The 27832-nt window shown below is 36.6% G+C and overlaps 1 protein-coding gene across 3 annotated transcripts in view; it reads right to left on the reverse strand.

Annotated features, from left to right (window-relative positions):
• BRAF (B-Raf proto-oncogene, serine/threonine kinase) overlaps window positions 1-27832 on the reverse strand; it is a gene marked incomplete at both ends in the record, with an annotated part of 154030 nt that overhangs the window by 57005 nt on the left and 69193 nt on the right. For all 3 annotated transcript variants that reach the window (XM_079710944.1, XM_079710946.1, XM_079710945.1), the window contains 4 exons: window positions 801-949; window positions 10055-10157; window positions 11013-11116; window positions 25463-25726. In XM_079710944.1, coding sequence (XP_079567070.1) covers window positions 801-949; window positions 10055-10157; window positions 11013-11116; window positions 25463-25726 — 620 coding nt within the window. The remainder of the gene's footprint in view (window positions 1-800; window positions 950-10054; window positions 10158-11012; window positions 11117-25462; window positions 25727-27832) is intronic.

Below are 27832 nucleotides of genomic sequence, written 5' to 3' on the forward strand. Positions count from 1 at the left end.
TGTTAAATTCAATTAGTTGTATTTTTTGTCTAAAGGCTTATTGTAAAAAAATTATATTGTACTTTCAAAGGCAAGCTCAGAATCTAAAACTAATTGCTCTATACAGCAAATTTCTACATAGTAGAGGGGAAAAATCATGCTTTATGGTTAAGGAATTAGAAGAAAATGTATCTACTGCTAAAAATTAGGTTGTATCATTATGATATACTTTAAAATACAGAGTTGAATTCCCTCTACTCAAGTAATCAAAAAAAGTAATAAGAGTTTTACTAGCAGCAGTAACAACACAAAAAAAGATTAAAATAGACTCAATCTATTGAGAGAGGTAATAGGGGGAAGAGAGGGACTAGGGGGAAGAGAGGGAGGAGTAAGAGAAGAAGGGGGGGAGGGAGAGATAGAGACAGACAGACAGGCACGCTAACTTTGAGAGAGAGAGAGAGCACTTAATTTACAAAATTGCTGACAGAACCAGATTCCCCAATCTGCGGTCCAAAAATATAATGGTTAATTTAATTGAAACACCCAAAAACCATCGAAAAGTGATTTCTATGGGCAAGGGATCTTTATTAATTAAAAGAGAATATAAAACATAAATGAAATGTACAGCAAACCAGAATTATAATTTGAGAGAGAAGTACTGGCTATACTACATATTACTCTCTAGCCACACTTCAAAAAGTTCCCTGTAACAACTCTTCTGTGCAGAAAACTTCCACAGACTCTAAGACATACTAGTTTCACATTAAGAAAAGTTAAATGTAAAGTGGAAGACAGAAAAGAAAAATTTTTTGATTACTTACTCAAGTTGGTCATAATTAACACACATCAGTGGAACCTCTGTACTACAACGCTGGTGAAATTTATAACCACATGTTTGACAGCGGAACCCCTGGAAAAGCAGCTTTCGACAGAAGTCACAAAATGCTAAGGTGAAAAAAGTTTTCCGTACCTGCAAAGTAAAACATCGTAGAGGATTTCAAAAACTAGTAAGAATCTTTTTAGAAATCAACTTATTTACTCTTGATTAAAATAACAAATCTTTAATATGCTTACATCATGAGAACTGACTTAAACACTAAGATACTAAAATGAAAACCAGTGGATTCAAGATAACAGATGGACTACATGTATTTATCTCCCACCCACTAACCAATTAAACTCAGAAGTCAAGAAGATGGAAAATAAATAAAACACTAACGAATATCATGCTTTACTACATAAAAGTAAAAGCAGAGATGGCAGGAGAAGGAAGAAACAGGTGAAAGACAGAATAAGGGTACACTTCAATAACTCTACAAAGAAAGGAGTTAACAGATGCTTACTGGTGTTGACAGAACAAGAAACAATGGCATACTTAAAGTTACAAAGGTTATGCAATAGAGGAACCAGAAAACCCACAAAAAACAAAAATGCTTCAGAGGAGGAGAGAAAAGAGGAGGAAGGCTGTAATGTTACAAATGATCTAATTCCCTATGGAACTGGCCATAAGTAAATGTCTAAAACTGATAAAGTAAGAAATTGTAGCTTAAAGTTATTATTTAGTAATATGAAAATAATCACGAGAAAAACTTGAAACAGAAACCATTGAAAGTTAAGAATGATTTCCTCTCAGATAGCCTCATCCTCTAGAGGATGAGCAGAAGCAAGAAGAACTAAAATCCTGCAGCCTGTGGAACAAAAACCACAGTCACAGAAAGACAGACAAGATGAAAAGGCAGAGGGCTATACACCAGATGAAGGAACAAGATAAAACCCCAGAAAAACTAAATGAAGTGGAGATAGGCAACCTTCGAGAAAAAGAATTCAGAAAAATGATAGTGAAGATGACCCAGGACCTCAGAAAAAGAATGGAGGTAAAGATTGAGAAGATGTAAGAAATGTTTAACAAAGACCTAGAAGAATTAAAGAACAAACAAACAGAGATGAACAATACAATAACTGAAATGAAAACTACACTAGAAGGAATCAATAGCAGAATAACTGAGGCAGAAGAACGGATAAGTGACCTGGAAGACAGAATGGTGAAATTCACTGCTGTGGAACAGAATAAAGAAAAAAGAATGAAAAGAAATGAAGACAGCCTAAGAGACCTCTGGGACAACATTAAATGCAACAACATTCGCATTATAGGGGTCCCAGAAGGAGAAGAGAGAGAGAAAGGACCAGAGAAAATATCTGAAGAGATTACAGTTGAAAACTTCCCTAACATGGGAAAGGAAATAGCCACCCAAGTCCAGGAAGTGCAGAGAGTCCCATACAGGATAAACCCAAGGAGAAACACACCGAGACACATATTAATCAAATTGGCAAAAATTAAAGACAAAGAAAAATTATTGAAAGCAGCAAGGGAAAAATGACAAATAACATACAAGGGAACTCTCACAAGGTTAACAGCTGATTTCTCAGCAGAAACTCTACAAGTCAGAAGGGAGGGGCATGTTATACTTAAAATGATGAAAGGGAAGAACCTACAACCAAGATTACTGTACCTGGCAAGGATCTCATTCAGATTCGATGGAGAAATCAAAAGCTTTACAGACAAGAGAAAGCTAAAAGAATTCAGCACCACCAAAGCAGCTCTACAACAAATGCTAAAGGAACTTCTCTAAGTGGGAAACACAAGAAGAGGACGTACAAAAACAAACCCAAAACAATTAAGAAAATGGTAATAGGAACATAAATATCGATAATGACCTGAAACGTGAATGGATTAAACACTCCAACCAAAAGACACAGGCTCACTGAATGGATACAAAAACAAGACCCATATATGTGCTGTCTACAGGAGACCCACTTCAGAACTAGGAACACATTCAGACTGAAAGTGAGGGGATGGAAAAAGATATTCCACGCAAATGGAAATCAAACGAAAGCTGGAGTAGCAATACTCATATCAGATAAAATAGACTTTAAAATAAAGAATGTTACAATAGACAAGGAAGGACACTACGTAATGATCAATGGATCAATCCAAGAAGAAGATATAACAATTATAAATATTTATGCACCCAACATAAGGGCACCTCAATACATAAGGCAACTGCTAACAGCTATAAAAGAGGAAATCGACAGTAACACAATTTTAGTGGGGGACTTTAACACCTCACTTACACCAATGGACAGATCATCCAAAATGAAAAGTAATAAGGAAACAGAAGCTTTAAATGACACAACAGACCAGATAGATTTAATTGATATTTACAGGACAGTCCATCCAAAAACAGCAGATTACACTTTCTTCTCAAGTGCACAAAGAAAGTTCTCCAGGATAGACCACATCTTGGGTCACAAATCAAGCCTCAGTAAATATAAGAAAATTGAAATCATATCAAGCATCTTTTCTGACCATAACGCTATGAGATTAGAAATGAATTACAGGGACAAAAACTTAAAAAACACACACATATGGAGGCTAAACAATACGTTACTAAATAACCAAGAGATCACTAAAGAAATCAAAGAGGAAATAAAAAATACCTAGAGACAAATGACAATGAAAACACGACGATCCAAAACCTATGGGATGCAGCAAAAGCAGTTCTAAGAGGGAAGTTTACAGCTATACAAGTCTACCTCAAGAAACAAGAAAAATCTCAAATAAACAATCTAACTGTACAGCTAAAGGAACTAGAGAAAGAAGAACAAACAAAACCCAAAGTTAGCAGAAGGAAAGAAATCATAAAGATCAGAGCAGAAATAAATAGAAACAAAGAAAACAATAGCAAAGATCAATAAAACTAAAAGCTGGTTCTTTGGGAAGATAAACAAAACTGATAAACCATTAGCCAGACTCATCAAGAAAAAGAGGGAGAGGACTCAAATCAATAAAATTAGAAATGAAAAAGGAGAAGTTACAACAGACACCGCAGAAATACAAAGCATCCTAAGAGACTACTACAAGCAACTCTATGCCAATAAAATGGACAACCTGGAAGAAATGGACAAATTCTTAGAAAGGTATAACCTTCCAAGACTGAACCAGGAAGAAACAGAAAATATGAACAGACCAATCACAAGCACTGAAATTGAAACTGTGATTAAAAACCTTCCAACAAACAGAAGCCCAGGACCAGATGGCTTCACAGGTGAATTCTATCAAACATTCAGAGGAGAGCTAACACCCATCCTTCTCAAACTCTTCCAAAAAACTGCAAAGGAACACTCCCAAACTCATTCTATGAGGCCACCATCACCCTGATACCAAAACCAAAGATACTACAAAAAAAGAAAATTACAGACCAATATCACTGATGAACACAGATGCAAAAATCCTCAACAAAATACTAGCAAACAGAACCCAACAACACATTAAAAGGATCATACACCATGATCAAGTGGGATTTATCCCAGGGATGCAAGGATTCTTCAATATACGCCAATCAATCAATGTGATACACCATATTAACAAATTGAAGAATAAAAACCATATGATCATCTCAGTAGATGCAGAAAAAGCTTTTGACAAAATTCAACACCGTTTATGATAAAAACTCTCCAGAAAGTGGGCATAGAGGGAACCTACCTCAACATAATAAAGGCCATATATGACAAACCTACAGCAAACATCATTCTCAATGGTGAAAAACTGAAAGCATTTCCTCTAAGATCAGGAACAAGACAAGGATGTCCACTCTCACCACTATTATTCAACATAGTTTTGGAAGTCCTAGCCACGGCAATCAAGAGAAGAAAAAGGAATAAAAGGAATACACGTTGGAAAAGAAGAAGTAAAACTGTCACTGTTTGCAGATGACGTGATACTATACATACAGAATCCTAAAGATGCCATCAGAAAACTAATAGAGCTATTCAATGAATTTGGTAAAGTTGCAGGATACAACATTAATGCACAGAAATCTCTGGCATTCCTATATACTAATGATGAAAAATCTGAAAGAGAAATTAGGGAAACTCTCCCATTTACCATTGCAACAAAAAGAATAAAATACCTAGGAATAAACCTACCTAGGGAGACAAAAGACCTGTATGCAGAAAACTATAAGACACTGATGAAAGAAATTAAAGATGATATCAACAGATGGAGAGATATACCATGTTCTTGGACTGGAAGAATCAATATTGTGAAAATGACTATACTACCCAAAGCAATCTACAGATTCAATGCAATCCCTATCAAATTACCAATGGCATTTTTTACAGAACTAGAACAAAAAGTCTTAAAATTTGTATGGAGACACAAAAGACCCCGAATAGCCAAAGTGGTTTTGGGGGAAAAAAGCGGAGCTGGAGGAATCAGACTCCCTGACTTCAGACTATACTACAAAGCTACAGTAATCAAGACAATATGGTACTGGCACAAAAACAGAAATATAGATCAGTGGAACAGGATAGAAAGCCCAGAGATAAACCCACACACCTATGGTCAACTGATCTATGACAAAGGAGGCAAGGATATACAATGGAGAAAAGACAGTCTCTTCAATAAGTGGTGCTGGGAAAACTGGACAGCTACATGTAAAAGAATGAAGTCAGAACACTCCCTAACACCATACACAAAAATAAACTCAAAATGGATTAGAGACCTAAATGTAAGACTGGACACTATAAAACTCATAGAGGAAAACACAGGAAGAACACTCTTTGACATAAATCACAGCAAATTATTTTTTGATCCACCTCCTAGAGTAATGGAAATAAAAACAAAAATAAACAAATGGGATCTAATTAAAAGAAAAAAAAAGGAAAAAAAAAAAAGAATGATTTCCCCTGGAGAGTGGCATTAGAGGCTAACAAGGGATAGGGCAACAGGTGATTTTTTTTTTTTTTGTAAACCCCTCTGCACTATCATAAAAACAATATACATTTGATTAAAATGTAATATACTTTGATTAAAATGTAAAAAAGACTTTATAAAAGAAAAAAACTAGTTTATAATTATATGAAAATCAGATCAACCCTACCTAAACTTGCTAACTTAGGACAAGGGACAGGAAAATCACCTAAAAGAAGGTAAGAACTACTTTTAACAAATTATCAGTTTGTTAGAGGATTAGAACACCTAAATGTATCTGTGAACATTCCTCTGTGTGAAACTTAAAAGGCAACGTGTAAGAACTCCATGTCAGAAGCCAAACATGGGTCACATAAACAGAACTGTGCCAGGGAAGCTCTATCTTGATAACGAACAAAACCAGAAATTGTTTAAAACTGTTTGGTTTGTATATATAAGCAGAAAACATAAAAAGGATAAACAAATAACAAAATGTTAACAATGGCTATTTGAGAGTGATGAGAGCATGGGTGACTCTATTTTGTCCTTTGTTCTTTGCTGTATATTCTCAATTCATCTCAGTTTTTCAGACAGCATTAATCACACACAATAGTGAGAAAAATACATCATGATCCAGGACACACCTGTATTCATATAATAATATTACTCTAACTATACATAATGCATATCAGAATTTTCTAATCCATTCTACTGCATGTAAATGCTTTTCATGATCCATTAAATTGATTTCAACACCCACTTTATCAAACTGTTTTCAATAAACACATATTTAACACGATAAAATGTTATTAAAAATAATACTTCATCAAGAAAATGATATCTTGGCACATCATCCATTCTGGCTTTTTGAGAACATTTAAATAGTTTTAAGAGTAGCTCTTGTTTTCTTCACCTTTTTGTCTATGTATCACTTTTTAGGGGATATAAGAAAGCAACTGACTGTTTTTAGCTTTGTTCCTTTTCCATTTGTCTCTGGATATAAAAGCAATTAGAAAATCTTCTTTAATATTTATGTGGCTACTATTTACTAAAGCAAGCATCTTTTCATATTGCTAGCATAATCTCTGGAAATTAGAGCACAGAAAAATACAAAACGTATTCACAGGAATCAGTATTTTATAGTCACTTTATCCTTTTTGCTAACTACTCATACTCTCAATCGCCTAATAATCTGCAGACTTTCATGAAGCCCTAATTTCTCTTCCTTCTTTAATCTACTCAGTTGCAGTCTTTCTTCCTGTCACTGAATTATATGTGAAAACTGTGTAACTGGTTGTTTCTGTATGTAAAGGAAGGGGGAAAAAAGAGAGAAAAGGAAGGAGGGCAGGAGGGAGGAAAGCAGAAAGGAGAGAAAAACACCTGAGCAGGAGAAAAAGTGGGTATGCATTTGAGCATAAATTGAGTAAGTGACATATACCTCTATCTGTGAATATACCTTTGTCAATAAAGGTGGGTACAGGAAGGTATATCTTTTCTTTTGGGCCACAACTTATGCTTATTTTGGAATTCAAGACATGGATGGTAAACTCGTGGGGGCCATAGAACAGGTAATTTGCATGCATTAATTTGTAAGGTGTGGGGCTGTCTGAGGGAAGACATTAACTTTAGTGCCTATAGAAAATGGGAAGGTCTGGACACATGGCATCTGTTTTTAATCTTGTTTCTCTACCTTCCCTGCCCCCTGCCAGTTCTCAAGGATTCCTGGGATGCAGGAATCGCTTTTATAACAGACTATGAAACCAGGAGGCATAAGCAGCCTTCCTCCAGTAGTCAACAAAAGCCAGCCCAGAGAAGCAGAGAGAGGATTTCTTTACCTTTCTAAGCAGAACACAGGCTTACTCTTGCCTCTCTATGACACTAAGAGCAATCATTCCAAAACACAAATCTAATCACACTGTTCCCCTGCCTATTATAATCATTAAATTTCCAATGATTTTAGGGAAAAGTCTAAATCTTTAACATAGCTTACAAGAACTCTCATGAGCTTACTCCACCCATATACACGCTACACTCTAACAGCCACCTCTCCAACTTTGTATCATCCATTCTGAACTCCTTTCAAAACTCCTTTTCAAAACTGTAACATGCTTTCTTGCTGTTCCCTCTGTCTAGAGTACTCATTTTTTAAAAAATATTTATTTATTTATTTATGGCTGTTTTGGGTCTTTGTTGCTGCACATGGGCTTTCTCTAATTGTGGTGAGCATGGGCTACTCTTCGTTGCTGCGTGCGGGCTTCTCTTGCTGCAGAGTGCGGGCTCAAGAGCGCAGGCTCAGTAGTTGTGGTGCACGGGCTTAGCTGCTCCACAGCATGTGGGATCTTCCTGGACCAGGGCTCAAACCCGTGTCCCCTGTATTGGCAGGCAGATTCTTAACCACTGCGCCACCTGGGAAGTCCCTGTCCAGAGTACTCTTCCCTTCACTCTTCATCTGCTCTTCCCTCATCCATCAGGCCACAGCTTTCATATTTCTTCCTTTGGGAAAACTTCCTGACTCCTCAAAGGCCAGGTTAGGAATCTCTACTCTGTGTATCTATAGCACTTTAAACATACACAGTAATTAAGAGTGCTTATGAAAATTTTTAATTAAATCATCTGTCTCTCTACTCTAAGGCAGGGATACTGTTTTCTTATTAATTGTTATATCCCCAGATCAGACAAAATATTGGCAAATGAAAAGATCTCAACAAATATTAACTGGCAGCTCTCCAACTGTGTTGTGAAGATTTCCATACTCTGCAACTAACCTGCAGTTTGCTTTCATTACCCTCTTGTGGCAAGGACCTTCCTGAGGCACTGCTTAAGGTTAGTAACTTAGATCTTCTTTTACCTCCTCATATCCAATTTCTAATTAAGAAGAATAAGAAAAAGAGTACTTTTTTTAATTCCTAAAAACTTAAATAAAAAATCTTAAGATTTATCCTCTCAAAATTCTACAGGTTTAAAAAAAAAGTCAATAGTAGTGAGCTCCTTATCTCATCATTATAAAACTATCTGCTACACAGTAAATCTGAGTGGCATCAGGTTTATCTTACACTCCTCCAAAAGATACCTTATCTATTGAAGCACAAACTTGATCTCATTATTCACCGCTAATGGAGCCTCCAAAACACTAACACCCCCCAGGAAATCAAAAGAGCCCAGCTGTACTAATGAACAAGGCACAAGGGAAAACACTTGATGCCAAAAGGGTAGCAATAACTATCCATCTAGAAAAATAAACTGTGGTCCAAATTCCATATATAGAAAAGTAAGAAGTGCATTCCTGCCTTACAGATCACTCTAATCTTGGCTCCTGCCTACTCTTTTAGAGGACAGGTTCTCAAGCTCTGGAACTGTACCCTCTACGTTATCTCTGAGGTAGAGAGGTTCCACTGTTCCAGGCCTCATGCTGGTGACACTTAGCTTAGGCTAGGTTCTCGCAAATGCAAAACCAGATAAAGGGAGAAGTATTGAAGGAGAGCTTTAACATCTATCTTTCTTCAGTCCTCAAGGAAAGCTATTCCACTTCCATTAGTCTATCTTTCAGAAACATTTACACAAGTGTGTCAAGATGTATGAAGAAAGAGTCTATTTACCATGTATATAACAGATTTCTTAAAAACTTAAATGTCTGTTAAGAGGGATGGTTAAATATACTGAATTTATATTCTTATGGACTATTATGCAATCATTATAAAGCTAGGTGTACTGACATGGAAAGATGCCCATGATGTTTTGTTTAACTTAAAAAAAAAATGAAGAATATCATACAAAACTTGATTCCATTTTTTAGTTGGAAAAAATGGAAAATAATGAAGGAAAGGGAAGGGAGAAAAAAAAGGAGAAAACTTTGGGTTCACAGACACATGTTTTATATACAGAAAGACTTTGGAAGACTACACAATAATCAATTAACAACTGTTTACCTCTGGTAGGGTACTTTCATGTTTTTACTTGATATACTTTCGTACCACTCAAATTTTTAAGAATTTTCTTTCAATAATGAATATCTATTACTTTTTGAATTTTTTTAAATTGAAATATAGTTGATTTACAATGTTGTGTTAGTTTCAGGTGTACAACAAAGTGAGTCAATTATATACATACATATATGTTATTACTTTTTAAATTAAAAATAAAGTATAATGATCAAAATAAAACTCTTTAAATATGTGTTGTTTTTTTAAATAACAGAACTGATTTTCAACTTAGGTAAAATATCAATGCCAAAATTATTCATCCATACTTCATATTCTCTACATAAAAATTCATTCACAAGAACTTGAAGATTTTTGACATTAAAAAAAATATAAAGGTACATACAAAGTTGTGTGTTGTAAGTGGAACATTCTCCAACACTTCTACATGCAATTCCTCTCCAGTAAGCCAGGAAATATCAGTGTCCCAGCCAATTGGTTTCTTCTCTCTGAAAAGTGTAGACACAGCCTTTCTTGGTTATCATACCTAAAGATCTTCATAAACCTCATGCTGAAGATATGAAAATTGGTTATTGAGGGGCTAGTAATGGTGAGGGAGTTTTGGCTCCCTGGTCTTCCATCGTTAGAAATTTAAATGGCAATAAATTAATTTTTAAGTTTACCCCAAATAAATGTATCACTCTTGGACAAACAGCAGGGTAAAGAGATGTACTCTTTTCTTCAAGTCAGCTCCAGAAAAGACCTACAACAGCAGAAAATGGATTGTTCCTGGGGTCCAAAAAAAAAAAAAAAAAAAAAAAAAAAATCACAGGTACGGATTTACCTACCCATTCAAAGAAAAAGAGTACTCAAGGGACAATATGCCCCAAAAAGGAGACTTTTTTTTTTTGTTTTAAAAAAACGGGACTCAAAATTGGGGTTGGGGGGCTCATGGCAAAATTTTAGATGCTTTCTGAAAAATAATTCAATATAAAATGTTAATTTTGGTAAGTCTTTTGTGAAACTATGAGTTTATATTAAAAATAAAGGACTGGGAAAGAGTCCATTATTCAAATAAGACACATAAAAAACAGTTCAAAAATTTTAAGAATCTCAAACTCTAAACAAAGTCATTTGATCAGAGAAACAAACACTATCATCACAAGGAATTATCTAATGTTAACTCCTCAAAGGGCCTACAAGATTTCCTTAGGCTAATTAACTTAGTATTAATATTTTTTTCCTGAAGTTGATTTTCAATACCCTAGGTCTGGGTAAAGATCTTACAGAAAACCCCAAAATTTCATGTCTGAGGGTTTTTTTTCCTTTTTTAAACAAAGTTTCACATCACATACAAACCATACCCATCCTGAATTCTGTAAACAGCACAGCACTCTGGGATTAGACCTCTCATCATCAGTGCTTTCTTTAGGCTGTCCCGGACTGTAACTCCACACCTTGCAGGTACCTATGGTATCATAAACATATGATATGAGGTAAAGGAAATAAATTATATATTTTTCACATCATTGAAAAAAAACCAATAATTTACCTTTATAACACCTTTAAAATGTCATATGGATTACTATGTCAGAAAATTATTTCACTAACTTAATATTAATGGGAAATTATGACTCAAGTATCTATTATTACTCACCAACTTAAAGCAAAATTAATTTTTAGTTTTTTATTAAAATTACAAAATATCTTAAACATATAAAAGAACAGAAAATACTACAGATCCTTATGTGCTCACCACTGAGAAATAATAGATGTCAACATTTAAAGCAAAATCAATTTTGATCCAACATTGTTCAAAGCTGAAAACTCTAATCCTTCAATCATAATGATGATCCCTAAGAGATGTCTTACTGATCCTAAACATAGCAGAAGAAAATACCTGTCTTAATGTGTACAGTTGATATTTGCTGTTTAGTTGTTTAGCACTGCTATTTCCTCTGGGAACCCACCCTTCCCTAAAAACCACAGGGTTCTGGAGAGGCCATCAATCACAAGGCTCACTACTTTTCTGGCTACACATGATATAAGCTGGCTGATCAGTTTCCCACATCCCTAATCCAGGGCTAGATATATGACCCAAACAGTACCAGAATTCTTTCCTTAACTGACAGATGGACACTGGTTGAGAGAAGTTTCTGTTTCTACTGTAGTTAAATCCAAAAGGACAGAAATCTGGAGTCCCTAACGGCCATCTTCCCTAGTACACTGAGGAAACCTGGCTACAGAATGAAGCCAACCTAAGGAGAAGTAGAGATGACATTAGGAGAGGGGAGAAAAGAGGCACTGACAACAGAGATAAGAATCTTTCTGTATATTTGAAGTTAGCTCTATCCTGGCCTTTTCTGCCAGTGACCCATCTCCCCAGATATTAATCCGAATAACTTTAAACTGAAAAAGGACTGACAAACACAGTGTAGACTAAAGTGAAGCAATGGGAGTTCAGGTTGGTCAGTCTTTATGGGGGGAGGGGAGTGCAGACAGAGGAAATGTTAGTTAATAACAAAATTAAAGGTTTCATTCTTTTAAATCACTAAAGTACTTAGAAAACCAAAAGTTTCCAAAGAAATTGAGAAACTTATGCTAGAGGGGGAAAATGGAGTGAAAATGAATATAAGACAGCTGAATCCAAACAGTATATTAAAGGGGAACAATCAAGAAAGCCAAATTAGGACCTAAGATTAGAAAACACAGGAGGCAGATTTTAGCTCAATATAACCGTTAAAACTATCCAGCAAGGGAAAAGTTTACCATGAGGGAGTAGGTTCATCACTGGAAATATTCAAGAGACTGGATTGGTACAGTTGATCCTCTTTATTCATAGACTCTGCCTTTGCAAATTTGTCTGTTTGCTAAAATTTATTTGTAACCCCAAAATCAATACTTGCAGTGCTTTTGCAGACATGCGCAGAGGACTGAAAAATTTGAGTTGCTCAAGGCATACTTTCCCAGCTGAGGTTAATCAAGGTGACACTGCCTTCTTTTTCTAGCTCTCATACTGTAGACAAGTGCCAGGTGACTTTTAAGCTAATGGACCCCAGTCGGCTGTGAAGAAATAAACAATCTAGGGGCCAATATACAGAGGCCATCTTTGGCTCATTTATAACAGTAATTCTGCATTTCTCCTAGGAGCAGTGGTTCAGTATTCACTAATTCAGTGTTTGCAGGGAATGTATAGAACATAACTACTGCAAATCGTGAGAAATGGCCGTACCTTCCAGAAATAATGAACAGAAGGGAAAGCTTACGTTTTCCCTCTGCAACTCATATTCTGCCTACTCTAAAGCAAAAACTTCTTGATTGGCAACCTTATCTTTAGTTTTAAACCCCATCCAATCTATCCTATCCCCATGTTATCAGTGAAATCTTTCTAAAGAAGGCATTCTTAACATGTGTGTGTCAAATACTTCTGAGAACCTGATGAAAGCCTTAGATACTCTCTCTGGAACATAAAATTTCAAGCCCATTATGGACTGCTGAGGAGTCCACTGAACTCAGATTTAGAATCCCATTCTAAGATATAACCTTATATTTCATTAGTCTTCTCAAAATTTTCCAGTTATTTATAGGACAAAATTCAAATTCCTTAATATGGCATACGAGGTCATCAATGGGCTGGGGCTATCAACCTTCCAGTTCCTTTGGTAATTCCCCTCATGCACTCCTGTAATGCCATCTTCTAATATAGCTATGCTCCCTTATGCTTCTCTGAACAGGTTGATTCCAAGGTGTATATGTAGGCAAAAATTTGGTTTTCCACTCTTATCACCAAGGGGAAGTCACCTATCAGTCCTTCATTCACTTCTGTAGGCTCATTTTTGTTCCTTCATGATACCTGTTCAACAGACTGACAGATCAACGAATAAAACAGAAAGACCAAAGCAGACTCCAACACATAAAGAAAATCAAAATCAAATAAAGGCAGCATCTGAAATAGGATAAAGATGAACTTTTAAATAACTGATGTTGGAACTACTGGAACCAATCTAGGAAAAAAAGGTTCACCCATACTACATACTGTATACTAGGGTAAATTCCAAATGGATCAAATATTTAAATGTTGAAGGAAGGAGGGGACAAACCATAAAAGAACTGGAAGAAACACATGGCAAGCTCCTTTATAACCTCAAGTGAAGAAGGCTGATAAATCTATGATGCAAAGTCTGGAAGCCATAAAAGAAAAATGTTAAATTCACCTACACATAACTAAGAACTTTTTAGATGGCAAAACACACACAACATACTACAGTTAGCCCTCCATATCGTGGGTGCCACATCCATGGATTCAACCAACTGAGGATCAAAAATATTCAGAAAAAAATTCCAGCAAGTTCCAAAAAAGCAAAACTTAAATTTGCCTACTATAAGTAATCTAGAGATGATTTAAAGTATACAGGAGGATGTGCATAGGTATATGCAAATACTATGCCATTTTATATAAGGGACTTGAGCATCCAAGGATTTTGGTATCCTCAGGGGGTCCTGGAAACAATCCCCTGCAGATACTGAGGGATGACTATACAAGCAAAGTCAAAAGACAAATGCAAACTGGGAAAAAAATATTTGCAACTTATATAAGAGGCATATAATCTTCATGATATATAAAGAGCTCCTGAAAAATTGAGATCAGGATCAACGGGCAAAGGACATGAAAGACAGTTCAGGAAAACAGAAATATAAACGGCCTTCAAACTTATGAAAAGGTGTTCAACCTCAGAGAAAAGCAAACTCAAACTTGCCAAAATATCTTTCATTTATCGCATTGGCAAAAATACAAAAGTCTGACAACATACTCTGTTGATGAGGCTATGGTAAATAGGCATCTCATACACTGCTGACAGCAGTGCAAGACTAAGCAAAACCTGTGAAGCAAAATTTGAAAGTTTCTTATCAAAATTACAAATGTAAATTTCTCTTTGATCAAGGAAGCCTACTTTTGGTATACCATAATTTAACTGGTAAACTATAGTACATCTATACAATGGAATCTATAGCTATAAAAAAGAATATTTAAGCATGCTATATGTGGAAATGGAAAATTTCCAAGATAGCCTATATAAACATTAAAAGCAAAATACAGAATGATATATACAGTATGATACCTTGTGTGTATGAAGAGGAGTGGAGAAATAAGAATATATCTTTCTATTTTCTTCTTGCTACATGAAGAAACCCAGAAAACAAACACACCCACACACCTACCCAAATAAAAATAGTTACCTAAAAGGTACAGGGGAAACTGGATGTAAAGAGGTAGAGGTGGAAACAAGATCCCCTGATGTAAATACCACATGAAAGAATTACCGGAACAACTCCTACAGAACACCCACTGAACGCTGGCCTAAGACCTCAGACCTCCCAAAGGGCAAGAAACTCCCTACGTACCTAGGTAGGGCAAAAGAAAAAAGGAAAAACAGAGACAAAAGAATAGGGACGGGACCTGCACCAGTGGGAGGGAGCAGTGAAGGAAGAAAGGTTTCCACACACTAGGAAGCCCCTTCGTGGGCGGAGATTGGGGGTGGCCGAGGGAGGAAGCTTTGGGGCCGCGGAGGAGAGCGCAGCAACAGGGGTGCGGAGGGCAAAGCGGAGATTCCCACACAGAGGATCGGTGCCGACTGGCACTCACCAGGCCGAGAGGCTTGTCTGCTCAGCCGCAGGGGCGGGCGGGGGCTGGGAGCTGAGGCTCGGGCTTCGGGCAGAGCGCAGGGAGAGGACTGGAGCGTGAACACAGCCTAAAGGGATTAGTGTGCCACGGCTAGCCGGGAGGGAGTCCGGGAAAAAGTCTGGACCTGCCAAAGAGGCAAGAGACTTCTTCTTCCCTCTTTGTTTCCTGGTGCGCGAGGAGAGGGGATTCAGAGTTCCGCTTAAAGGAGCTCCAGAGACGGGCGTGAGCCGCGGCTATCAGTGCGGACCCCAGAGATGGGCGTGGGACGCTGGGGCTGCTGCTGCCGCCACAAAGAAGCCTGTGTGCGAGCACAGGTCACTCTCCACACCTCCCCTCCTGGGAGCCTGTGCAGCCCGCCACTGACAGGGTCCCGGGGTCCAGGGACAACTTCCCCGGGAAAATGCACAGCGCGCCTCAGGCTGGTGCAACATCCCGCTGGCCTCTGCCGCCGCAGGCTCACCCCGCATCCGTACCCCTCCCTCCCCCTGGCCTGAGTAAGCCAGAGCCCCCGAAGCAGCTGCTCCTTTAACCCCGTCCTGTCTGAGTGAAGAACAGGCGCCCTCCGGCGACCTACACGCAGAGGCGGGGCCAGATCCAGAAACACAAGATCCAGCCTCATCCACCAGAACACAGGCACTAGTCCCCTCCACCAGAAAGCCTACACAACCCACTGAACCAACTTTAGCCACTGGGGACAGACACCAAAAACAACTGGAACTACGAACCTGCAGCCTGCAAAAAGGAGACCCCAAACACAGTACGATAAGCAAAATGAGAAGACAGAATATCACACAGCAGATGAAGGAGCAAGATAAAAACCCACCAGACCTAACAAATGAAGAGGAAATAGGCAGTCTACCTGAAAAAGAATTCAGAATAATGATAGTAAAGATGATCCAAAATCTTGGAAATAGAATAAATGCAAGAAACATTTAACAAGGACCTAGAAGAACTAAAGAGGAAACAAGCAACAATGAACAACACAATAAATGAAATTAAAAATACTCTAGAAGGGATCAATAGCAGAATAACTGAGGCAGAAGAACGGATAAGTGACCTAGAAGATAAAATAGTGGAAATAACTACTGCAGAGCAGAATAAAGAAAAAAGAATGAAAAGAGCTGAGGACAGTCTCAGAGACCTCTGGGACAATATTAAACACACCAACATTCCAATTATAGGGGTCCCAGAACAAGAAGAGAAAAAGAAAGGGACTGAGAAAATATTTGAAGAGATTATAGTTGAAAACTTCCCTAATATGGGAAAGGAAATAGTTAATCAAGTCCAGGAAGCACAGAGAGTCCCATACAGGATAAATCCAAGGAGAAACACGCCACAACACATATTAATCAAACTGTCAAAAATTAAATACAAAGAAAACATATTAAAAGCAGCAAGGGAAAAACAACAAGTAACACACAAGGGAATCCCCATAAGGTTAACAGCTGATCTTTCAGCAGAAACTCTGCAAGCCAGAAGAGACTGGCAGGACATATTTAAAGTGATGGAGGAGAAAAACCTACAACCAAGATTACTCTACCCAGCAAGGATCTCATTCAGATTTGATGGAGAAATTAAAACGTTTACAGACAAGCAAAAGCTGAGAGAGTTCAGCACCACCAAACCAGCTTTACAAGAAGTGTTAAGAAACTTCTCTAGGCAAGAAACACAAGAGAAGGAAAAGACCTACAATAACAAGCCCAAAACAATTAAGAAAATGGGAACAGGAACATACATATCGATAATTACCTTAAATGTAAATGGATTAAATGCTCCCACCAAAAGACACAGACTGGCTGAATGGATACAAAAACAAGACAGCATATATATGCTGTCTACAACAGACCCACTTCAGACGTAGGGACACATACAGACTGAAAGTGAGGGGATGGAAAAAGATATTCCATGCAAATGGAAACCAGAAGAAAACTGAAGTAGCAATTCTCATATCAGACAAAATAGACTTTAAAATAAAGACTATTACAAGAGATAAAGAAGGACACTACATAATGATCAACAGATCAATCCAAGAAGAAGATATAACAATTGTAAATATTTATGCACCCAACATAGGAGCACCTCAATACATAAGGCAAATACTAACAGCCATAAAAGGGGAAATCGACAGTAACACATTCATAGTAGGGGACTTTAACACTCCACTTTCACCAATGGACAGATCATCCAAAATGAAAATAAATAAGGAAATACAAGCTTTAAATGATACAATAAACAAGATGGACTTAATTGATATTTATAGGACATTCCATCCAAAAACAATAGAAGACACATTTTTCTCAAGTGCTCATGGAACATTCTCCAGGATAGATCATATCTTGGGTCACAAATCAAGCCTTGGTAAACTTAAGAAAATTGAAATTGTATGAAGTACCTTTTCCGACCACAACTCTATGAGACTAGATATCAATTACAGGAAAAGATCTCTAAAAAATACAAACATGGAGGCTAAACAATACACTACTTAATAACGAAGTGATCACTGAAGAAATCAAAGAGGAAATCAAAAAAATACCTAGAAACAAATGACAATGGAGACATGACGACCCAAAACCTATGGGATGCAGCAAAAGCAGTTCTAAGACGGAAGTTTATAGCAATACAATCCTACCTTAAGAAACAGGAAACATCTCGAATAAACAACCTAACCTTGCACCTAAAGCAATTAGAGAAAGAAGGACAAAAAACCCCCAAAGTTAGCAGAAGAAAAGAAATCATAAAGATCAGATCAGAAATAAATGAAAAAGAAATGAAGGAAACTATAGCAAAGATCAATAAAACTAAAAGCTGGTTCTTTGAGAAGATAAACAAAATTGATAAACCATTAGCCAGACTCATCAAGAAAAAAAGGAGAAGACGCAAACCAACAGAATTAGAAATGAAAAAGGAGAAGTAACAACTGACACTGCAGAAATACAAAAGATCATGAGAGATTACTACAAGCAGCTCTATGCCAATAAAATGGACAACCTGGAAGAAATGGACAAATTCTTAGAAATGCACAACCTGCCAAGACTGAATCAGGAAGAAATAGAAAATATGAACAGACCAATCACAAGCACTGAAATTGAAACTGTGATTAAAAATCTTCCAACAAACAAAAGCCCAGCACCAGATGGCTTCACAGGTGACTTCTATCAAACATTTTGAGAAGAGCTAACACCTATCCCTCTCAAACTCTTCCAAAATATAGCAGAGGGAGGAACACTCCCAAACTCATTCTACGAGGCCACCATCACCCTGATACCAAAACCAGACAAAGATGTCACAAAGAAAGAAAACTACAGGCCAATATCACTGAGGAACACAGATGCAAAAATCCTCAACAAAATACTAGCAAACAGAATCCAACAGCACATTAAAAGGATAATACATCATGATCAAGTGCGGTTTATTCCAGGAATGAAAGGATTCTTCAATATACGCAAATCAATCAATGTGATTCACCATATTAACAAATTGAAGGAGAAAAACCATATGATCATCTCAGTAGATGCAGAGAAAGCTTTCGACAAAATTCAACACCCATTTATGATAAAAACCCTGCAGAAAGTAGGCATAGAGGGAACTTTCCTCAACATAATAAAGGCCATATATGACAAACCCACAGCCAACATTGTCCTCAATGGTGAAAAACTGAAACCATTTCCACTAAGATCAGGAACAAGACAAGGTTGCCCACTCTCACCACTCTTATTCAACATAGTTTTGGAAGTTTTAGTCACAGCAATCAGAGAAGAAAAGGAAATAAAAGGAATCCAAATCAGAAAAGAAGAAGTAAAGCTGTCACTGTTTGCAGATGACATGATACTATATATAGAGAATCCTAAATTTGCTACCAGAAAACTACTAGAGCTAATCAATGAATTTGGTAAAGTAGCAGGATACAAAATTAATGCACAGAAATCTCTGGCATTCCTATACACTAATGATGAAAAATCTGAAAGTAAAATTAAGAAAACACTCCCATTTACCACTGCAACATAAATAATAAAATATCTAGGAATAAACCTACCTAAGGAGACAAAAGACCTGTATGCAGAGAATTATAAGACACTGATGAAAGAAATTAAAGATGATACAAATAGATGGAGAGATGTACCATGTTCTTGGATTGGAAGAATCAACATTGTGAAAATGACTCTACTACCCAAAGCAATCTAGATTCAATGCAATCCCTATCAAACTACCACTGGCATTTTTCACAGAACTAGAACAAAAAATTTCACAATTTGTATGGAAACACAAAAGACCCCGAATAGCCAAAGCAATCTTGAGAATGAAAAACAGACCTGGAGGAATCAGGCTCCCTGACTTGAGACTATACTACAAAGCTACAGTAATCAAGACAGTATGGTACTGGCACAAAAACAGAAATATATATCAATGGAACAGGATAGAAAGCCCAGAGATAAACCCACGCACATAAGGTCACCTTATCTTTGATAAAGGAGGCCGGAATGTACAGTGGAGAAAGGACAGCCTCTCAATAAGTGGTGCTGGGAAAACTGGACAGGTACATGTAAAAGTATGAGATTAGAACACTCCCTAACACCATACACAAAAATAAACTCAAAATGGATTAAAGACCTAAATGTAAGGCCAGAAACTATCAAACTCTTAGAGGAAAACACAGGCAGAACACTCTATGACATAAATCACAGCAAGATCCTTTTGGACCCACCTCCTAGAGAAATGGAAATAAAAACAAAAATAAACAAATGGGACCTAATGAAACTTCAAAGCTTTTGCACAGCAAAGGAAACCATAAACAAGACCAAAAGAGAACCCTCAGAATGGGAGAAAATATTTGCAAATGAAGCAACTGACAAAGGATTAATTTCCAAAATTTACAAGCAGCTCATGCAGCTCAATAACAAAATAACAAACAACCCAATCCAAAAATGGGCAGAAGACGTAAACAGACATTTCTCCAAAGAAGATATACAGATTGCCAACAAACACATGAAAGAATGCTCAACATCATTAATCATTAGAGAAATGCAAATCAAAACTACAATGAGATATCATCTCACACCAGTTAGAATGGCCATCATCAAGAAATCTAGAAACAATAAATGCTGGAGAGGGTGTGGAGAAAAGGGAACACTCTTGCACTGCTGGTGGGAATGTGAATTGGTACAGCCACTATGGAGAACAGTATGGAGGTTCCTTAAAAAACTAAAAATAGAACTACCATATGATCCAGCAATCCCACTACTAGGCATATACCCTGAGAAAACCGTTATTCAAAAAGAGACATGTACCAAAATGTTCATTGCAGCTCTATTCACAATAGCCCGGAGCTGGAAACAACCTAAGTGTCCATCATCGGATGAATGGATAAAGAAGATGTGGCACATATATACAATGGAATATTACTCAGCCATAAAAAGAAACGAAACTGAGCTATTTGTAATGAGGTGGATGGACCTAGAGTCTGTCATACAGAGTGAAGTAAGTCAGAAAGAGAAAGACAAATACCGTATGCTAACACATATATATGGAATTAAAAAAAAATGTCATGAAGAACCTAGGGGTAAAACGGGAATAAAGACACAGACCTACTTGAGAATGGACTTGAGGATAAGGGGAGGGGGAAGGGTAAGCTGTGACAAAGCGAAAGAGAGGCATGGACATATATACACTACCAAACGTAAGGTAGATAGATAGTGGGAAGCAGCCGTATCGCACAGGGAGATCAGCTCGGTGCTTTGTGACCACCTAGAGGGGTGGGATAGGGAGGGTGGGAGGGAGGGAGATGCAAGAAGGAAGAGATATGGGAACATATGTATATGTATAACTGATTCACTTTGTTATAAAGCAGAAACTAACACACCACTGTAAAGCAATTATACTCCAATAAAGATGTAAAAAAAAAAAAAAAAGAGTTACCTATTCAAAAAGGAGAAGGGGAATGGGAGCACTGTCTCAAATTTTAAGACTGAAAAGACTAAAAAGATATTTTCAAAAGAACCAGGTTAATGCCTCTTCTCCAAATTACAAAATTAAATGTCCCTGATTAGGCTGTCAAAGCAGCAATAACTTTTCTCTAAAATAATTTAAAAACAAGCATCCTACCTTAACAAACAAAGATCTATAGTCAATGTAATCATCTGAATATTTGCCAAAGGAAAATTTAGGCCAAAACAAAATGTATCAGTCTAAACTGTAACATACCAGTTTTTAAAGTGAATATAAATCATCTTTTATCAATGGATTCATGATGGTCCACCACACTACCCTACTTTTGTGTATGTTTAAAATTTTCCATATAAAATGTTCTCTTAAAACCTTAAGAACTCCTTCTTAAAGGAGTGGCCATCAAAATTCAGGTGGCCATCACAGTTACTACATGTTTAATTATCTGAGCTAGTAGATCAATTTGGTAGTTTAAATTCTTTACAATGCAGACTTTATTACATGCTTTAAGTAAACTTCATGATACACTGAGATCTCCTTGTATAAACTGGCACAGATTATACATGCTAACATATGAGTTTTTAAAATAAACCTAAATTTATAGCTTCCTGATTTTATCATAATTTATCTTGATGTCAAGTCCTTTTTTAGGACTGTTAAACCAGTCATAATATAGTTTATTATTATAGACTGTTAAACCAATTCACAATAAAAGGAAAAACTTAATATGATCTGCTTATAATATGGTCTTTTTAAAGTAAAAAGAGGCTGACTATATATACTACCAAAACTTCCTAAAGTGAAAGCGATTTTAGAATTAAGTATGCCTCCTGGTCAAGTTGTATTTAACTGACAAAGAAGAAGTGATAAAGGTGGTAGGTCTTTTACTCCTAAATTGCTGGTCCCAATTAAATCGAAAACCAAAACTAAATTTAATCAATTACCTCATTAGACCTCCAAGGAGGAAAACTTATCTAGCAACAGATTAAGTCCTTTCACTGTGGCAAAAGTTAATAGAATTTATGAAGAGTCAAGAATGTCCCAGACTTCACAGCTATTTTATTAAAATTAAACAGTATTTTTTATTTTTTTATTTTTTATTTTTTTTGCGGTACGCGGGCCTCTCACTGTTGTGGCCTCTCCCGTTGCGGAGCACAGGCTCCGGACACGCAGGCTCAGCGGCCATGGCTCACGGGCCCAGCTGCTCCGCGGCATGTGGGATCTTCCCGAACCAGGGCACGAACCCGTGTCCCCTGCATCGGCAGGCGGACTCCCAACCACTGCGCCACCAGGAAAGCCCAAACACAGTATTTTAATTATCAACATGAGTTAATACTGCTGCATATAGTACTCTGTCTTACAAAGTTACTATGAGGATCAAATGAGAGTATGGTGGAACATTTTTACAAACTGTAAACCACTATGCAACAGGTATTCTTCTTGTCTACAAAAGGGTGGAATGTGTAACTCTCTTTCATCACTTGCAGATCTTAGAGGTTTCTGCTTTGCTTTTGCTAAAAACAAAGGGAGAGGGAGGGTATTCCCTGGGGTTCTAGCATTTACTCTAATGATGTCCCTTTACTCAATCTATTCCATTAAAACTACTTACTTGTGCTAGTAAGAGAGTTAGAGTTTCCTACACGTTTTTGTGCTCTTTACATGTTTTTCCTCAAACTGGCTAAAACGAGAACAGCTTGTTTAGCTTCTCCTTATCTCTTCCATTCCATAAACATTTCTTGCTTTAATTATCACACAACCAAGGCATGATTTTGAAGGATCCAACATTGCCCTATCTGTTCCCACTGTCCTTCTTTTCATTATGTTAGATGCAATCACACCTATTAATTGTTAGACACAGAGGAAATCAAAAAAGATAAGCTGCTTTGAGAGCTTCCTCCCCACAGATGTTAAAATTAATTTAGTAGTTTTAGATATTTTTTTTCAGACACCTGGTATTTACAGCCTTTGAACCAAATCTGCATTTCCCATTGAGAGATCCACTTACAGGTCTGCAACTTGGAAATACCCCATTACTTGTAGACAAAGAGTCCTGTATAAAGATGTTCATATTTTAGCACTGTTAGTAATAACAAAAAAACTGAACATAACCTAGATGTCTGTCAGGATAAACTATGTTAAATTGAAAAGAATCAGACCTATATGTATCAACACATACGTATGTATACCTTGAAATTACAATTTTGAATAAAAAGGACAAGATGTTGAACATTACATACAGTATCATACTATTTTATATATTAAAAAAATGCTTATAGGTACATATGCATGTAGTAAAATATAAAAATATCGATTGAATGTACCCCACACATTTATCATAGTGGCTACTTCTTGGGGGACAAGGTGGGATGAAGGATGTTTGGGAAGGGAATGGGACAGGTAAGAGGAACCTAAATATATATATGTATGTACGGATATATGTTATATATGTATGTGTGTGTGTGTGTCTGTGTGTGTAATATGAAGCAAATATAACAAACATTAATACTTGTTCATTGTAGGTGACTAAACACAGGTGTTTAATATATTGTCCTTTATACTTTTCCATATAAGTAAGTTTCCTAAATAAAAAAGTTAAAAACCTTATGAATGTTCTTTTCTAAACCGTTGCTACTTCCTCAAATCAGCATGAATATGTTCATCAGGTTTTTTTTCCTAGTGGCAACTGTTTCTTTTTAACTTTCTATTTTTCTTTTGTTCTATGTTCTTTGAATTTTTCCAACTCTACTACGAAAAATTTTAAACACAGAAAATTAGGAGTGGTACAATTAACATCCAAGTTCTCTCAGATCCTAAAATTATTTTTTCATATTTGTTTTCTCTCTTTAACATTTTGTTTGCATCATACCATGTGAAAGTAAGTTCTAAATTGACTGATTGAGATAGAATTCAGAATAGTGGTTACTTTTGAAGGTGGTCACTGAATTGAGGGAGCACAAGAGAACACTCACATTAGAAATGTTCTATATCTTGGTCTGCAAGGCACTTACACATGTAGAAAGTCACTGAGCTGTACACTTGAGATTTGTACACTTTACTATATGTAAGTTTTATTTCAAAAAAGGGGTGGGAGGGGGGTTGCAGGCATCGTGACAATTTACCCCTAAATATTTAAGCATGTATTTCCTAAGAATAAAGACATTCTCCTACATAAAAATATCTCTATTGTCACACTTAAGAAAACTAATAATTCCATAAGAACACATCATATTCAATCAACACGCAACATTTCCTATCTCAAGAAGGACTTCTACAGCTCTTCCCCACCCTGGCCCCAAACCAGGATCACACAGCGCATTTGTCTGTTTTGTCTCTTTAGTCTTACTCAGTGTAGAATAATCCCCAACCTTTTATCCTCCACAACACTGAGTCCAGGCGGTTTGTGTTATAGAATGTCCACCTTCTGAATTTGTCTAATTGCTCCCTCATGGTGCTTAACTTTTCCCTTTATCCCGTGTTTATTATAAAATGGAAAGTCCAGAAGCTTAACATTCAACACAATCATTTTTAGTAATAATACTTCAGAGATGATGACTCATCCACTGAGTTTTAAATTTTAAGGCCACCTAGAAATTCTATTTGGTTCCTTCTTAGGAATCTAATCCTGCTATTTTTAAGTCTTCTAATGCACTGATGGTAGACTGTTTCCTTGCATATTATAACTTATGATTTTGACCTTGTCATTGAGGCCTTCCATATGTGAATTCCACGAGACCTATATGGGCTAAGGGAGGGTTTGCATTTGTTTCTGCCCAGTGCCTGAATGCTATTACCACTTCAGGAGCAGTTGTTAATTTCTTGGGTTAAGAATTCCTGAATAATACAGGTAATATAATTATGAACCCCACACGCTATGATAAGAACAGGTCTATAGTTAAGAATTCACAAGGGAAACTTTAACCTTTATTTGGAGCCCTGGCACTAGGACTCAAGACTTGAGTGTGGTTCAAGTTTGACAGACAGGTATAAATGTCAAATCTGACACTAAAAACAATGCAATTTGTTCCAGTTAAGGAACACAGACTTAGGCACCAAATAATTATGTCTTTCCCATTCTTGTTTGAAACGGATGCTTACATTTGCATGACCACTGGGTATCACATTTCATTTTCAACAACTAGGCTTTCTGAAAAATACAAAGAAAAAGCAATGATGATATTAAAGTTGACTCACCACCGTCCTCTGTTTATTGGGCAGGAAGACTCTAACGATAGGTTTTTGTGGTGACTTGGGGTTGCTCCGTGACACATCTGTGGGATTTTGAAAAACTGAAAGAGATGAAGGCAGCACTGAAAGGCTAGAAGAGGAAGAAGATGTAACGGTGTCTGTTGATGCAGAGCTAGAAACAGAAAAATCAGTTCCATTCCCCAGGGATTCCAATAACTGTTGTTCTCTTTGTTGGAGGGCATCTAGCTTGCTGGTGTATTCTTCATAGGCCTATAAAATAAAGTAGACTTACATTGAATCTGGACTTTTTCCTGACAGTAACAAAAGGAAATATGAAATTTAAGTCTTTGATTATAATCTCTTTATAACCTAGCTAACACGATTTTGTATTACAAATTACAAAATAAGTGCTGGAAGTATTGTAAATTAGTACTTTTACCTTTAAATTGATAAATCTTTTGTTACAAGACACTACATCTAGAAACTGACACACACACACACATATATGTCTATAATAGTAATGAATATTAATTTTAAAAAAACCAGTATTTGCAATTTTCTGGCCAAATCACAATTTATATTCCAAACTACATATCTAACATAAGATAAAATACTAATACATCACCGATGAATACCCTCTCTATTAATTGTTTTTCCAGAAAAGTTGTGGGCATTATAAGGTTTATACTTCTCTCTGACTCTCTCTCTCTAAAGAACTGAGAGAGAGGTTGAGGAGGAGATGAGGTGTTAGAGAGATCTGTCAAAAAACAAGACTAAGGTAGACAGTGTCAGATCTCACCATTACCACCAAAATCACCTCAACAGGGATTAGAGGATGTATAACTGCCACTTTTTTTTTTTTTTCTGAAACAGCTATTAGTTAAAATACCTTCTTTTACTCACTATGGATATCTTATGACCTCCTCTTTCCCATCAAATACTGCTTAGAGAATAGAATTTTGTTTGAAAAGGTAGTTTACACCCTGCAGTCAAGAAATTTTGAGGCCATTATCCATCAGGGTATCTTTCTAGACGTTTTATTTTACTAAAGCTATAAGGTCAAATGATCACATAAGATATCATATTCTAAAAGTAGGAAGAATCTTGGAAACAGAATGATACCAAAAATAAAGAGATGGAATGAATTGGAATGTATGTGTCCATAGTTCTTTGAGGCAGTAGTAATCACCTTCCCCCACACTATAATCCACCATGTCTCCCTACCACCCCAAATAGATGCAACACTATAAAGATTTATGAAAGGCTACAAAGATTGAAAAAGATTTAAAAGAATCAAAGATTTTAAAAAATGGCATTTCCCATCACTTATTAGGCTACAAAGAAGCAGATGGATGCATTTTTATTTGTGCAAGTATTGTACATGAGAAATAAACAAAGAATGTTCTTGATACAAGACAAGAGTAAGGAAAGAGGGGGGTCTTAAAAGGTTAGCATTTAGATAGATGGAGTTAAGTAGGGAGAAGAGAGTACTGTGTAGCACAGAAGAAATTTTGTAACAGAGTAAGGAGGTAAGAAATTTTAAGACATAGAGGAAAACTATGGACTAGTAGAGCTGAACGTCATATAATACCTGGGACATATCAAGGGATCAACAGATGTTTGTGAAATGTAAGTGAAGAACAGGAACACAAATAATAAGACTGGAAAAGTGGGTAACGGACCAGCTTGTAGAGAATGTATATACTATGTTATGAAGCCTGAACTTCATTTTATAAGCAAGGGAGAATTATCTAAGGTAGAGGAGAATAAAGGAGAAATTTCATTTCAATATAGGCCACACCTGATATGCTTGATACTACCATATAATGTTTGGGGGCTTGGGGAGGGAAAATACTAAAATGAGCTACTGAAGGGCCTAAACTACACCAAAATGCCCTCTCCTTTACAATCTAATAGTTGTCCAACGCTGACCATGAAATGTTTCACAGCATCTCAGGCATTATAACCAAATCAGTCCAAAATTTTCTGAGCTGTATTTCTATTTAGCTTTCAGTTCGATTAATTACTTAAGGGCATCTTTTTCAGTATGATCCACTTATTGAGATTTCGATCATTCAATAAATATATATTGAGCACACATGTACCTAGTAGTGTTTGGGCTCAAACCACAAAAATGAAGACTAACACAATTCCTACACTTTGAAGATTATGTACATGCAGCCTGGGAGACAAAAATTCCTCCTTGCGTAGATGAAATATTCTTATTTACTGTCACCTGGGCAAGTACATTTACTACACAAAGTTAGGCTTAGGAAAAGTAATAAATGTAAACAAATTTTCTGAATGTTATTTCTTTACCAAAATATTAGCCTTAATTTTTAAAAATATATTGTTCTCTCCACTGTGGATTACAAT

The sequence above is a fragment of the Hyperoodon ampullatus genome (genome assembly GCF_949752795.1).
Source record: "Hyperoodon ampullatus genome assembly, chromosome: 9".
Classification (NCBI taxonomy): domain Eukaryota; kingdom Metazoa; phylum Chordata; class Mammalia; order Artiodactyla; family Ziphiidae; genus Hyperoodon; species Hyperoodon ampullatus.